This window comes from Eucyclogobius newberryi, unplaced genomic scaffold (assembly GCF_026437365.1).
Source record: "Eucyclogobius newberryi isolate DKJ021-1_F unplaced genomic scaffold, fEucNew1.0.hap1 SCAF_42, whole genome shotgun sequence".
Lineage (NCBI taxonomy): Eukaryota > Metazoa > Chordata > Actinopteri > Gobiiformes > Gobiidae > Eucyclogobius > Eucyclogobius newberryi.
In genome coordinates, this window is record NW_027316079.1 from 425,067 (window position 1) to 441,261 (window position 16,195).

The 16,195-nt window shown below is 49.4% G+C and overlaps 1 protein-coding gene across 2 annotated transcripts; it reads left to right on the plus strand.

Moving 5' to 3' along the window:
- The first annotated feature begins 1,332 nt into the window (after positions 1 to 1,332).
- fbxo34 (F-box protein 34) lies at positions 1,333 to 15,649 on the plus strand. 2 transcript variants are annotated; one of them, XM_072464260.1, is made up of 4 exons: positions 1,333 to 1,542; positions 9,647 to 9,771; positions 10,531 to 10,815; positions 11,086 to 15,649. In XM_072464260.1, the coding sequence occupies exons 3-4, from the start codon at positions 10,531 to 10,533 to the stop codon at positions 14,080 to 14,082; spliced, it is 3,282 nt and encodes a 1,093-aa protein (XP_072320361.1). In that variant the 5' UTR covers positions 1,333 to 1,542; positions 9,647 to 9,771; the 3' UTR covers positions 14,083 to 15,649. The 2 variants fall into 2 exon arrangements, with proteins under 2 accessions (XP_072320361.1, XP_072320362.1); XM_072464261.1 differs by having other exon boundaries at positions 1,333 to 1,538; positions 9,637 to 9,771.
- Positions 15,650 to 16,195: the final 546 nt, after the last annotated feature.

Sequence of the window (16,195 nt, forward strand, 5' to 3'; positions counted from 1 at the left end):
TCTGTGTTTGGGCCTCAGGGCTCTGTGTTTGGGCCTCAAGACTCTGTGTTTGGGCCTCAGGGCTCTGTGTTTGGGCCTCAGGACTCTGTGTTTGGGCCTCAGGGCTCTGTGTTTGGGCCTCAGGGCTCTGTGTTTGGGCCTCAAGACTCTGTGTTTGGGCCTCAGGGCTCTGTGTTTGGGCCTCAGGGCTCTGTGTTTGGGCCTCAGGGCTCTGTGTTTGGGCCTCAGGGCTCTGTGTTTGGGCCTCAGGGCTCTGTGTTTGGGCCTCAGGGCTCTGTGTTTGGGCCTCAGGGCTCTGTGTTTGGGCCTCAGGACTCCTGTCATGGACACAACCAGCAGCTCTCTGGCGCCTCCTCCTGCAGCAGTGAAAAAGGCTCTAAAGACACACAATGTTCTGGACAAACATTATAATGTTTAATGTTTGATTACATTCATAATATCGAAAAATGGCCTTCAGACTTAACGTGAAATCAATACATGGGTTTCAATTTAAATAAATAAAACTGAATATTACATCTTTGTCCTTAAACTTTTACATAAAACAAAAAACTTAAACTCATTAATAAAATCAAGGGTGAGTGTGAAAGTGTAATATTCTCTTAATATTAAGTACATTGTATATATAATATATAAAGTACATTGTATATATAATATAAAGTACATTGTATATATAATATAAAGTACATTGTATATATAATATAAAGTACATTGTATATATAATATATAAAGTACATTGTATATATAATATAAAGTACATTGTATATATAATATAAAGTACATTGTATATATAATATATAAAGTACATTGTATATATAATATAAAGTACATTGTATATACAATATAAAGTACATTGTATATATAATATATAAAGTACATTGTATATATAATATAAAGTACATTGTATATACAATATAAAGTACATTGTATATATAATATATAAAGTACATTGTATATATAATATATAAAGTACATTGTATATATAATATAAAGTACATTGTATATATAATATATAAAGTACATTGTATATATAATATAAAGTACATTGTATATACAATATAAAGTACATTGTATATATAATATATAAAGTACATTGTATATATAATATATAAAGTACATTGTATATACAATATAAAGTACATTGTATATATAATATATAAAGTACATTGTATATATAATATATAAAGTACATTGTATATATAATATATAAAGTACATTGTATATATAATATATAAAGTACATTGTATATATAATATATAAAGTACATTGTATAGTTGTTTCCTGTACGTGCTATGCGTGCGCGCTGACGTCATCACGCTCACAGCTGGACGTGCGTCACTTGTTTCTTTCCTCGGAGCGACGCGCCGCGGCTGATCCGCGGAGCTCCGGTGCGTTCCGGCCTCTTTTACCCCCAAAACAGTCCCCAAAAGACGGATACGGGACCGAGCATCGCTGCGGGAGCTCCAGCGGAACCGGGACCGGAGGCTTTGGTCCGTGTTACCGGGAAAACGACGAGCTCCGCGGAGGATTTCCTGGTTCAAGTGAGTTTGACCTGGGCCTGCGCTGCGTCTGCGACTTTAAACTCCAACAACCGCGTTAAAAACACCAAATACAGCGCGACTTTAGCGTTAACGCTTTTGTCACGGATTATTGTTGTTGTATTTCCGGGTTGGCGCGTGCTAAAGTTCCATTTGGAGCTGGAATCGTGCGAAATGTCCGTGTTTACGGCGACTCCAAAGGCCTGGCAAACTTTAGACTTTGGCAGAAGTGAGTTTGCGTGTTCTGCGTGTTCTGCGTGTTTTGCGGGTGTTCGGGTGAAACGCGGGGTGACGCGGAGCCCGGAGGTGTTGGGTCGGTCCAGGCCCGGGAAGGACAGCTGTCTGCGGGGTTTTGTGCAGCTGCGGCCGCGGAGTCAGAGCCTGAGGTTAGCAAAGGGTTAGCATGAGCTTCAGAGGCTTCAGGAGCTTCAGAGGCTTCAGAGGCTTCAGAGGCTTCAGAGGCTTCAGAGGCTTCAGGAGCTTCAGAGGCTTCAGAGGCTTCAGAGGCTTCAGAGGCTTCAGAGGCTTCAGGAGCTTCAGAGGCTTCAGAGGATTCAGGAGCTTCAGAGGCTTCAGGAGCTTCAGGAGCTTCAGAGGCTTCAGGAGCTTCAGAGGCTTCAGAGGCTTCAGAGGCTTCAGAGGCTTCAGGAGCTTCAGGAGCTTCAGAGGCTTCAGGAGCTTCAGAGGCTTCAGAGGCTTCAGGAGCTTCAGGAGCTTCAGGGGCTTCAGAGGCTTCAGAGGCTTCAGAGGCTTCAGAGGCTTCAGGAGCTTCAGAGGCTTCAGGAGCTTCAGAGGCTTCAGGAGCTTCAGGAGCTTCAGGGGCTTCAGAGGCTTCAGGAGCTTCAGAGGCTTCAGGAGCTTCAGAGGCTTCAGGAGCTTCAGAGGCTTCAGGAGCTTCAGGAGCTTCAGGAGCTTCAGAGGCTTCAGGAGCTTCAGGAGCTTCAGAGGCTTCAGGAGCTTCAGGAGCTTCAGAGGCTTCAGAGGCTTCAGAGGCTTCAGGAGCTTCAGGAGCTTCAGAGGCTTCAGGAGCTTCAGAGGCTTCAGGAGCTTCAGAGGCTTCAGAGGCTTCAGGAGCTTCAGGAGCTTCAGGGGCTTCAGAGGCTTCAGAGGCTTCAGGAGCTTCAGAGGCTTCAGGAGCTTCAGGAGCTTCAGAGGCTTCAGAGGCTTCAGGAGCTTCAGAGGCTTCAGAGGCTTCAGGAGCTTCAGAGGCTTCAGAGGCTTCAGGAGCTTCAGGAGCTTCAGAGGCTTCAGAGGCTTCAGGAGCTTCAGAGGCTTCAGAGGCTTCAGGGGCTTCAGAGGCTTCAGAGGCTTCAGAGGCTTCAGGAGCTTCAGGAGCTTCAGAGGCTTCAGGAGCTTCAGAGGCTTCAGAGGCTTCAGAGGCTTCAGGAGCTTCAGAGGCTTCAGAGGCTTCAGGAGCTTCAGAGGCTTCAGGAGCTTCAGGAGCTTCAGAGGCTTCAGAGGCTTCAGGAGCTTCAGGAGCTTCAGAGGCTTCAGAGGCTTCAGAGGCTTCAGGAGCTTCAGGAGCTTCAGGAGCTTCAGAGGCTTCAGAGGCTTCAGGAGCTTCAGAGGCTTCAGAGGCTTCAGAGGCTTCAGGAGCTTCAGGAGCTTCAGGAGCTTCAGAGGCTTCAGGAGCTTCAGGAGCTTCAGAGGCTTCAGGAGCTTCAGAGGCTTCAGGAGCTTCAGGAGCTTCAGAGGCTTCAGGAGCTTCAGAGGCTTCAGGAGCTTCAGAGGCTTCAGGAGCTTCAGAGGCTTCAGGAGCTTCAGAGGCTTCAGGAGCTTCAGGAGCTTCAGGAGCTTCAGAGGCTTCAGAGGCTTCAGGAGCTTCAGAGGCTTCAGGAGCTTCAGGAGCTTCAGGAGCTTCAGAGGCTTCAGAGGCTTCAGAGGCTTCAGGAGCTTCAGAGGCTTCAGGAGCTTCAGAGGCTTCAGAGGCTTCAGGAGCTTCAGGAGCTTCAGAGGCTTCAGAGGCTTCAGGGGCTTCAGAGGCTTCAGGAGCTTCAGAGGCTTCAGGAGCTTCAGAGGCTTCAGAGGCTTCAGAGGCTTCAGGAGCTTCAGAGGCTTCAGGAGCTTCAGAGGCTTCAGAGGCTTCAGGAGCTTCAGAGGCTTCAGAGGCTTCGCCAGGATCAGAAAAAGGTTTATTGTCTTTGTCAGTGAACAAAATCCACGAATTCTTCTTCAACAACAACAACAACAACAACAACAAACTATATGAAATGAGGCTTAAGTAATAATAGAATAAATAAGACTTTTCTGTCGAGCTCTGAAGAGGCTCAGAAACACTGTTTATTACATTATCCTTTAGTCCTGGTCCAGACCCTGTCAGGACCCTGTCAGGACCCTGTCAGGACCCTGTCGTTCAAAGCCCTGGAATCACTTCCTGATTTAATCTGTTTTGTGTTGATTGGTTCAAACAGATTTAATTTAAATTAGCCTTAGTTTAGTCCTGGTTGAGACCTGGTTTAGACCTGGTTTAGTCCTGGTTTAGTCCTGGTTTAGTCCTGGTTTAGGCCTGGTTTAGTCCTGGTTTAGGCCTGGTTTAGTCCTGGTTTAGGCCTGGTTTAGTCCTGGTTTAGACCTGGTTTAGACCTGGTTTAGACCTGGTTTAGTCCTGGTTTAGTCCTGGTTTAGTCCTGGTTTAGTCCTGGTTTAGGCCTGGTTTAGGCCTGGTTTAGTCCTGGTTTAGGCCTGGTTTAGTCCTGGTTTAGGCCTGGTTTAGTCCTGGTTTAGGCCTGGTTTAGACCTGGTTTAGACCTGGTTTAGACCTGGTTTAGTCTTGGTTTAAAAAAAACCTTTGACCTTTTGTCCTCCAGACCTTGAGTCTCAGCTCAGTTCTATTTGTACAAAACCTTTGGTCATAAAGTTTTACCAGTTTAAGTTTGTAACATCTGTGTTTAGTTTGTTCTGATCAGCTCCTTCCATGTCGTAAGAACAGATTTGACCCAGGGATTCTTCACTTCCTCCTCATGACTCAAGCGTCTGTCATCTGCAGTAAGAACTGTACAGGAACCCCCGGCACCACATGACTCTCAGTATAAGACCTGTACAGGAACCCCCGGCACCACATGACTCTCAGTATAAGACCTGTACAGGAACCCCCGGCACCACATTACTCTCAGTATAAGACCTGTACAGGAACCCCAGGCACCACATGACTCTCAGTATTAGACCTGTACAGGAACTACAGGCACCACATTACTCTCAGTATAAGACCTGTACAGGAACCCCCGGCACCACTTGACTCTCAGTATAAGACCTGTACAGGAACCCCCGGCACCACATGACTCTCAGTATAAGACCTGTACAGGAACCTCAGGCACCACATGACTCTCAGTATAAGACCTGTACAGGAACCTCAGGCACCACATGACTCTCAGTATAAGACCTGTACAGGAACCCCCGGCACCACATGACTCTCAGTATAAGACCTGTACAGGAACTACAGGCACCACATGACTCTCAGTATAAGACCTGTACAGGAACCCCCGGCACCACATGACTCTCAGTATAAGACCTGTACAGGAACCCCTGGCACCACATGACTCTCAGTATAAGACCTGTACAGGAACCCCCGGCACCACATGACTCTCAGTATAAGACCTGTACAGGAACCTCAGGCACCACATGACTCTCAGTATAAGACCTGTACAGGAACCTCAGGCACCACATGACTCTCAGTATAAGACCTGTACAGGAACCTCAGGCACCACATGACTCTCAGTATAAGACCTGTACAGGAACCTCAGGCACCACATGACTCTCAGTATAAGACCTGTACAGGAACCCCCGGCACCACATGACTCTCAGTATAAGACCTGTACAGGAACCACCGGCACCACATGACTCTCAGTATAAGACCTGTACAGGAACCACCGGCACCACATGACTCTCAGTATAAGACCTGCACAGGAACCCCTGGCACCACATGACTCTCAGTATTAGACCTGTACAGGAACCACCGGCACCACATGACTCTCAGTATAAGACCTGTACAGGAACCCCCGGCACCACATGACTCTCAGTATAAGACCTGTACAGGAACCTCAGGCACCACATGACTCTCAGTATAAGACCTGTACAGGAACCCCCGGCACCACATGACTCTCAGTATAAGACCTGTACAGGAACCACCGGCACCACATGACTCTCAGTATAAGACCTGTACAGGAACCACCGGCACCACATGACTCTCAGTATAAGACCTGCACAGGAACCCCTGGCACCACATGACTCTCAGTATTAGACCTGTACAGGAACCACCGGCACCACATGACTCTCAGTATAAGACCTGTACAGGAACCCCCGGCACCACATGACTCTCAGTATAAGACCTGTACAGGAACCTCAGGCACCACATGACTCTCAGTATAAGACCTGTACAGGAACCTCAGGCACCACATGACTCTCAGTATAAGACCTGTACAGGAACTACAGGCACCACATTACTCTCAGTATAAGACCTGTACAGGAACCCCCGGCACCACATGACTCTCAGTATAAGACCTGTACAGGAACCCCTGGCACCACATGACTCTCAGTATAAGACCTGTACAGGAACCCCCGGCACCACATGACTCTCAGTATAAGACCTGTACAGGAACCCCGGCACCACATGACTCTCAGTATAAGACCTGTACAGGAACCCCCGGCACCACATGACTCTCAGTATAAGACCTGTACAGGAACCCCCGGCACCACATGACTCTCAGTATAAGACCTGTACAGGAACCTCAGGCACCACATGACTCTCAGTATAAGACCTGTACAGGAACCTCAGGCACCACATGACTCTCAGTATAAGACCTGTACAGGAACCTCAGGCACCACATGACTCTCAGTATAAGACCTGTACAGGAACCCCCGGCACCACATGACTCTCAGTATAAGACCTGTACAGGAACCCCCGGCACCACATGACTCTCAGTATAAGACCTGTACAGGAACCCCGGCACCACATTACTCTCAGTATAAGACCTGTACAGGAACCCCCGGCACCACATGACTCTCAGTATAAGACCTGTACAGGAACTACAGGCACCACATGACTCTCAGTAAAAGACCTGTACAGGAACCCCAGGCACCACATGACTCTCAGTATAAGAACTGTACAGGAACCCCCGGCACCACATGACTCTCAGTATAAGACCTGTACAGGAACCCCTGGCACCACATGACTCTCAGTATAAGACCTGTACAGGAACCCCCGGCACCACATGACTCTCAGTATAAGACCTGTACAGGAACCCCTGGCACCACATGACTCTCAGTATAAGACCTGTACAGGAACCCCCGGCACCACATGACTCTCAGTATAAGACCTGTACAGGAACCTGAGGCACCACATGACTCTCAGTATAAGACCTGTACAGGAACCTGAGGCACCACATGACTCTCAGTATAAGACCTGTACAGGAACCTCAGGCACCACATGACTCTCAGTATAAGACCTGTACAGGAACCCCGGCACCACATGACTCTCAGTATAAGACCTGTACAGGAACCCCCGGCACCACATGACTCTCAGTATAAGACCTGTACAGGAACCCCTGGCACCACATGACTCTCAGTATAAGACCTGTACAGGAACCCCCGGCACCACATGACTCTCAGTATAAGACCTGTACAGGAACCTGAGGCACCACATGACTCTCAGTATAAGAACTGTACAGGAACCTCCGGCACCACATGACTCTCAGTATAAGACCTGTACAGGAACCTCAGGCACCACATGACTCTCAGTATAAGACCTGTACAGGAACCCCGGCACCACATGACTCTCAGTATAAGACCTGTACAGGAACCCCCGGCACCACATGACTCTCAGTATAAGAACTGTACAGGAACCTCCGGCACCACATGACTCTCAGTATAAGACCTGTACAGGAACCACCGGCACCACATGACTCTCAGTATAAGACCTGTACAGGAACCCCCGGCACCACATTACTCTCAGTATAAGAACTGTACAGGAACCTCCGGCACCACATGACTCTCAGTATAAGACCTGTACAGGAACCTGAGGCACCACATGACTCTCAGTATAAGACCATTGAGCAGCACACTCTGGATTTGAGGTTTCCTTTGGGCTAGGCTAACGCTAGCCTTGCCGTACGTATTCACGATCTAGAAACTTTTGTCTGTGGTGCAACATTAAACAACAACTATAATGGCAACCAAAATATTGATTCAAATATGTATGTGTGTGTTCAAGCCTGGAAATAACGGGCCGGACACGGTCAATGACCGGCACAAAAATCAGTTTTGACCGACTCCAAAATCAAGGCTCCGGACACAATGACAGACGCAAATTTTTCGCCGTAATCTATATTTGTAATAGACAAAAACAGCGGTGAACATGTCCAAAGTGATTCCTCTGCACGGACTCGGGCGCGCTGTGCTACAGACCACCATTACTGCTGTACTTCTACAGACCACCATTACTGCTGTAGTTCTACAGACCACCATTACTGCTGTAGTTCTACAGACCACCATTACTGCTGTAGTTCTACAGACCACCATTACTGCTGTAGTTCTACAGACCACCATTACTGCTGTAGTTCTACAGACCACCATTACTGCTGTAGTTCTACAGACCACCATTACTGCTGTAGTTCTACAGACCACCATTACTGCTGTAGTTCTACAGTGGAGGAAGCAGCGGGGCACATGTGCGCGCGCATTAACATCGCTAAGTTTGGTTTTGACAGACATGCCGCTTCACAGTCTTCTCGCTTCTCATTGGCCGAGCGGTGTCCGTGATCTGATGTCGATGAAAGCGGGCATCTGATTGGCTGCTGCGTTCGGTTGTACTCGGAAATGCTCGCTCTAATTTTGCGCCACAAGTGATATCGAGGTCGGCGAGCGTCAATCTCCTCAGTTCACAATTCAGTCTTTTTAAAGTTGTTTGCAACAAAAGCTGTAATTTTGCACATTAGGGACAATGTCAATGTGGAAGTATCCAAGGGCCCCAAGGGCCCCGCCCCTTTGGAGTTGTTAGCATCGGGGCAATGTATATATGTATATATGTATATATGTATATATGTATATATGTATATGTGTATATGTGTATATGTGTATATGTGTATATGTGTATATGTGTATATGTGTATATATGTATATATGTATATATGTATATATGTATATGTGTATATGTGTATATGTGTATATGTGTATATGTGTATATGTGTATATGTGTATATGTGTATATGTGTATATGTGTATATGTGTATATATGTATATATGTATATGTGTATATGTGTATATGTGTATATGTGTATATGTGTATATGTGTATATATGTATATGTGTATATGTGTATATGTGTATATGTGTATATGTGTATATGTGTATATGTGTATATATGTATATATGTATATGTGTATATGTGTATATGTGTATATGTGTATATATGTATATATGTATATGTGTATATGTGTATATGTGTATATGTGTATATGTGTATATGTGTATATGTGTATATGTGTATATGTGTATATGTGTATATGTGTATGTGTATATGTGTATATATGTATATGTATATATGTATATGTGTATATGTGTTAGTAGTTTGTTTTGTAGGCTGTGATTTCATATATTCCACCTCCTTGTGTCAGATGCTGTAAACAGTATTTATTTTATATCTAATAAACATGATTATATTAAATGAAACAGTTTTAAAGATCATGATCCTATTTGTGCTCTTCATATCAAATAACAGAAAAGTACTTTAAATTGTGTCACATGCTAATAACCAGCTTTAAAACACATTTATCTTGTTCTTATGATGCCGCGCGCTTGTGGACCCCTGAAATTGCTGGGGGGCCCCTAACTTTTTTAGGTAGGGGGCCCCCCTGGCCCCTGACTTTGAAAATCTATTTCTCAGCCTGTAAATGATAGAGACATGTTAATAAAAGTTAATTTTTCATTAATTATGTTCATTTTTCATTAATTATGCCTTTCCTTGTGACCGATTCAGAATGAGCCATGACAGGTGCCAAATGATCGGTCCCTGTCATGTTGACAGGGACGTAAAAATAATTATTTCAAGGCTTGTATTTATCCATAACTGGAAGTCTCTAAATCACTGTTTTCATGTTATTATTTTGCAGGAGCCATTAGTGGGAGGAGCCTGAGGAGAGTTTTTCACCTGTGTGGGCGGAGTCTACATTAATGTCAGAAATGTGAAGCGGCCAATCTAATGGGACCAGCCTGAACTGCAGCCAATCAGCATCAGAGCTCCGGAGGTGAAGGAGCTTCCACTTTACATCACAGTCTGTGTAAACGCGCCTCGAGCGCGTCGAGTGTTATCCGCAGCGCGATTGGTGCTTTGAGCGCGTTTGAGGCGGCCGATGCGGCCGATGCGACACGCGACGTGTTCAGATATGTTCAGGTCTCTGCAGCTGAAGCGTAGCAGCCGCAGCTGACGTTCGTATGTATTTCCGGTTTTCCCCGTGGAATTCCCCAAGAAGCGCCACTTTTTCCTGGCTCGTCAACAATGGCAGACAAACGACTGATTGTGGCTGTTTGTGGGAGAAAGGAGCTGTACCATGTGTTCACGGTGGAACAGAGACACAAACAAAGCAACAACAACAACAACAACACTCTCCATATCCGCCATTTCACACAATGAAAGGCCACGACAACAACTCCACTGCTCATGCGACAACACCTCTACATGTGCGCAGACAGCTCTACTGCGCACGTGCGCAGACACATGCACAGTAGAGCTCTCTGCGCATGTGCGCAGAGAGCTCGAGCCCTCCGTGTACAGTGGCCGGGGCGTCGATAGCGCGCGTCCAGTTTATAAACCTTTTTAAATGTACACGTGCTCAAATTCTGCGTCGGGCGCGATTAGGCCGCGGTGTCTGTACGTCGCTTTAGTGTGTGTGTGTGTGTGTGTGTGGGGGGGGGGTCTATGTCACTAGCTGCTGCAGAAAGAATGTGCAGCTGACCTACAGCTGAGCCGGGTCTGAGCGGGTCTGAGCGGGTCTTGTGTGTTGCAGATGCATGTGAAGTCGTGTCCGAAGCTGTTGCGCTCGGAGCTGCGCCTGGACCTGGCTCACCATCGGGGGGCGCTGCTGAGGCGGTGCCCGAGCCAGCGCGTCCCGTTGGCGGCGCTGTCGACCAACACGTTACGGTGCTGTGGTCCTGCTGTGGTCGGGGCAGCGGCGAGGGCCAAAGAGAACGCCGTGTTCACCGAGGACGAAGCGCTGGACGTGTGGACGGTCATCAAACCTGGACACGTCAGGGAGAAGATCGCCCTGTTCGCCCACGACAGCGAGCGCAAGGTACGGAGAGCAGGGGGAGGGGCTGTGACCCGGGGGGGAGGGGCTGTGACCCGGGGGGGAGGGGCTGTGACCCGGGGGGAGGGGCTGTGACCCGGGGGGGAGGGGCTGTGACCCGGGAAGGTAGTGGCTATGACCTCTCGCTCTCTCGCCACTGAGTGAGCCATGGCAACAGCATGGTTCTGTTGCCATGGCAGCTGCAGTGGCCACTCTTCATGATGGGGCTGGGAGGGCATCTGACACACTCTGACCTCTGACCTCTCTGCTCCACAGGCCAAAGGCGGCTATGATGTCACTGCTAAACATTGCAGAAGAACCAGCCAAATCCAACCGGCGCTGCCCGAGGCTGTGGTCACTCTGAGCCTGCAGCCCGCCGTCCTGGCCCCCCCTGTGGACCCCTGTGTGGCCCCCCCGGTGCCCCCATCCACAACGGACCCCCCCACGACGCCCCCTGTGGCCACTTCGGACGACGACTCCAAACTGTCCGTGGTGGAGATGGTGGCGTTTCTGGAGCAGCACGTCATCACCTGCTCGCCACACGCTAAACTACGTAGCTCCGCCTCTATCACGCTATCCCGAGCCCCGCCCCCTCCTTCCACCGCCGCTGACCCACACCCAGCCCCCCCCTCTGTGGAGCGGCCTATCGCAGCGCAGCAGGGGGAGGAGCCGGAGAGCGTGAGCGTGTCAGACATGGTCGCTAAGCTCGAGTCGCAGTGTCTGCGGCGAAGGACTCAAACGGAACGCAGAACTGTTGGACGCGTTCTCTTAGCAGAGCAAAACCACTCCCCCTTTGCCAACTTTCTGCCAATCAGCGCATCCAAGCCACTCAAAGCCACGCCCACTCCCTCCTCGACCGCAGAAACGAGGAAGGCGTCCATTAGCTTGTGTAAATCGAACGTAAAAGTCAAAGTTACTCCCTGTTTTTCTACTCAGGTAGTTATTAAGACGCCAACAAAACCCACGCCTACTTTGTCCCAACGCAGCGACGCCATTGGACGAGGTAAACCTGAATCCCCGCCCCCTTCCTCTCACGCTGAACTTGCCCAGTTTTGTAAATCGGACAAAAGTTCAGAGGTCAAACCGAAAACGACGCAAAAATGTGACAATAAAGAAAGGCAGAAATCGACGGCGGACATTTTGGAGATAAACGCAAACGCAGAAACGCCGAGGACTCGTGAGGTTTGCTCCGCCCACGTTATCAAAGCGGAGGCGGAGTTTTGTGACAAAAACACCTCCGATCCCAAAGCTGACGCAGTGAAGTCGAATCCATCGGAGTTTGAAACGAAAAAATCCTCTGAATCCGTGACACATGAGGAGCCAATGCCTGGTTTACTCTTCCTAACTCCTCCCCCTAAGCCCTGCATCCAATCAGAGCAGAGGAAAGCGGAGCGTCATCACAGCAGCTCTACCTCTGATGCGTTGGCGCTTCTGTCGCAGGATCTCACCGCCCAATCACAAACGAGGACCCGGTGCTCGGACCAATCTGAAAGTTCCTCCTTTGACTCCTGTCCAATCAGAACGCTGCAGTCCAAGAGGAAAGCGAAGTCGGACTCTAATCTGTCACGCTGCTCTTTAGTCATCCAATCAGACCCGAGCAAACCCAGCAGCGTCCAATCACAGAACAGCAGCTCTTCTTTAAGCCAGTCAGAGAAGAGGAAGTCCTGTTCGGTCACCGCCTCAGAGCTCGGCAGCCAATCAGAGACCAGGATTGAGCTGCTGCCGCTCGAGAGCCGATCACATCGCAGAAGGCTCAATCGTATCGCCCAATCAGAGAAAAGAAAGTCCTGCCCTGTGATGGTCTCCGATTGGTCAAACTCTCAAAACGGAATCAGATTACAAACGCTGAATTCAGACTCCGCCTTCAACACCAGCCAATCAGAGCAGAGGAAGTGCTTCACAGCCCCTCCCTCAAACCATTCAGAAGCTTGTCCCTCTGACATCACGCCGCGCTCGTCCTCGTCCTCTGACATCACGCCGCGCTCGTCCTCGTCCTCTGACATCACGCCGCGCTCGTCCTCGTCCTCTGACATCACGCCGCGCTCGTCCTCGTCCTCTGACATCACGCCACGCTCGTCCTCGTCCTCTGACATCACGCCACGCTCGTCCTCGTCCTCTGACATCACGCCGCGCTCGTCCTCTGACATCACGCCACGCTCGTCCTCGTCCTCTGACATCACGCCACGCTCGTCCTCGTCCTCTGACATCACGCCGCGCTCGTCCTCTGACATCACGCCACGCTCGTCCTCGTCCTCTGACATCACGCCGCGCTCGTCCTCGTCCTCTGACATCACGCCGCGCTCGTCCTCGTCCTCTGACATCACGCCACGCTCGTCCTCGTCCTCTGACATCACGCCACGCTCGTCCTCGTCCTCTGACATCACGCCGCGCTCGTCCTCTGACATCACGCCGCGCTCGTCCTCGTCCTCTGACATCACGCCGCGCTCGTCCTCGTCCTCTGACATCACGCCGCGCTCGTCCTCTGACATCACGCCGCGCTCGTCCTCTGAAGTCGTGCCCCGCTCGTCCTCTGAAGTCGTGCCCCGCTCGTCCTCTGAAGTCGTGCCCCGCTCGTCCTCTGAAGTCGTGCCCCGCTCGTCCTCTGAAGTCGTGCCCCGCTCGTCCTCTGAAGTCGTGCCCCGCTCGTCCTCTGAAGTCGTGCCCCGCTCGTCCTCTGAAGTCGTGCTGTTGCGTTCCTGCTCAGACGTGGGGTCTGAGCGGCGGCGGCGCAGAAAAGCGGCTCGAGCCTTCAGCCTGTGCTCTGTTGAGGGGGCAGGGCGTTACGGCGGCGCTTCAGAAGACTTCCTGCTGATGCGGCGGCGTGTGCAGAATTTGCTGGAGCCCCGCTCGAGCTTGTCGTACCTGTCGCTCCTGCCGCATCACCTGCTGCTGCAGATCCTGCTGCTCCTGCCGACACGCGCCCTGGCGGCCCTCAAATGCACCTGCCACTACCTGCGGCTGGTCATCGACACGTACGACCCGCGGCCGCGTGACGCGCTCTGGGTGTGTGACCCCCGTTACCGCGATGACCCCTGTAAACAGTGTAAGCGCCGGCACCAGCGCGGCGACGTGTCGCTCTGCCGCTGGCACCACAAACCCTTCTGCCAGGCCATGCCCTACGGCCCCGGCTACTGGATGTGCTGCCACGGCGACCGCAGAGACGCCCCAGGCTGCAACGTCGGGCTGCACGACAACAGATGGGTGCCCGCCTTCCACAGCATCAACGCCCCCATCTACCGCCAGAGGCCGCGAGACGAGCCGGACCACACGTAGACCCCAACTAACAACCCTGTGTGGTCCGAGGGCCCGCGGGGGCCCGCGGGGCCCGCGGGGCCCGCGGGGCCACAGTCCGAACGACAGAGACGAGCAGGACGAGAGCTGAGATCCTAAACACTACAATATGCAATATTGAATCTGCCCAAAGAGACGAGAAGAAGAAAGTAACTAAACAGAACTTTAATGTGATGATCCACAGACAGAGGGCGACGTGGAGCAAGAGAAGTACTAACACTACACGCCGGCACCAGCACTAACTCTATAACCACGGCCCACATCATCAGAACTGAGAACCACAAGAACAATCATAGAATAATATAATACATATAATTATATTGAATTCAAGCGTGTACAGACACGGGCAATAGAAAAGAGTTCTTAAGAGTAATCCCTAAACCAGGTCCAGACTGGGCCGGTAACGCGGGGAAACAGCAAAAACACAAAAACAATGCAAGATAAGTTCAACTTTTGCTAATAAATGCATAAAAACTTGAATCTCATGAATTATTTATTTTCAGTAAATGTTTCATAAAATTACACAAAAGTCCTGGGCCTTTTTTGTGATCGTTGGAAGTCACAAAATGGCCGCCGGTTCCCAGAGGAGTCCGATCCGGCAGCGACAGCGTCTCTTCTGTGATGACGTGTAGAGTCCCGGGCAGGACTCTTTACACCTGAAACATCACAGATTATTCCTCCAGGACTTTAGGATCTGAAAAGCACCTTTTACATCTGGAAAACCGTTCAAACGCATCGGAATCCGCTCCGTATGTGGATCATTTCAGTTTTTGTGACAGATTCTAGTCATTATTTACTTTTTTACCCCGAAACATTTGAAAATAAATCCATTTTCGATGGACTCTTGTGGTTCTCCTCCGTCTGTGGTGGTCACATGATGCCGTAGAACAAACCTGATTGGTCGATGTCAGGGCGGGCGATGACAAACGATGTTAAATTCTGCTGGAACTCACGGTGTGATGGTGAAAGCCCATGTTCCACCTGGTTTATGGTTCATGTCTCTGGTTCTATCCACATAAAACAACGATAAGTTGGAGCTGCATTTATCCACTTATCGTGACTTGGTTTATCCATTTTAAACTTTAATCATAAATATTCTCTCTAGAAGCTTCAGTTTTGGTTAAAAATTATTCAAAATGTCCAAATATTCCATAGAAATAAAGGTTTGACGCCGAACACTAAAATAACCCTCAGTTGGTGGAAATCGCTCGCTCTTTTGTTCTTGTTTACCTCCTGTGTCATGTGACTGTGGGGCGTGGTCCTGTTGTTTGTGGGCGTGGCTCGGCACCTTGTTTGTGTTTACATTTGTACAGAAATGAGAGTTTATATAAATGTCAAAGGGATTTGTCTCGTCCAATCAGAAGCTGCGGGATAATCACGTGACTTTGATCAATTTTATTATTATTATTGTTTTTGTTGTTCTTGTGGGAGGGGCATTGTGGGAGTGGCCTTTGAGATGATGCAATATGTGAGAAAATATCAGAGAAAAGGACGTGTGTTTTTTTAAGTCTGGGATATTTTTGCTTTAATAAAGTGCTTTTCTTTGGTTTCTTTGAGTCCTTTTTTTCTTTATGAAGTCAATTCAAAGACAAGTATAAAGTAAAGATAAACATACAGATAATAAAACAATTATACAGGAAGAGGAATAAAATGTCACAAAAAAACATCTCTGTGGGAGGAGCATGTCTCTGTGGGAGGAGGAGCATGTCTCTGTGGGAGGAGCATGTCTGTGGGGGGAGGAGCATGTCTCTGTGGGAGGAGCATGTCTCTGTGGGAGGAGCATGTCTCTGTGGGAGGAGCATGTCTGTGGGAGGAGCATGTCTGTGGGGGGAGGAGCATGTCTCTGTGGGAGGAGCGTGTCTCAGTGGGAGGAGCATGTCTCTGTGGGAGGAGCGTGTCTCTGTGGGAGGAGCATGTCTGTGGGGGGAGGAGCATGTCTCTGTGGGAGGAGCATGTCTCTGTGGGAGGAGCATGTCTCTGTGGGAGGAGCATGTCTCTGTGGGAGGAACATGTCTCTGTGGGAGGAGCATGTCTGTGGGAGGAGGAGCATGTCTCTGTGGGAGGAGCATGTCTCTGTGGGAGGAGGAACATGTCT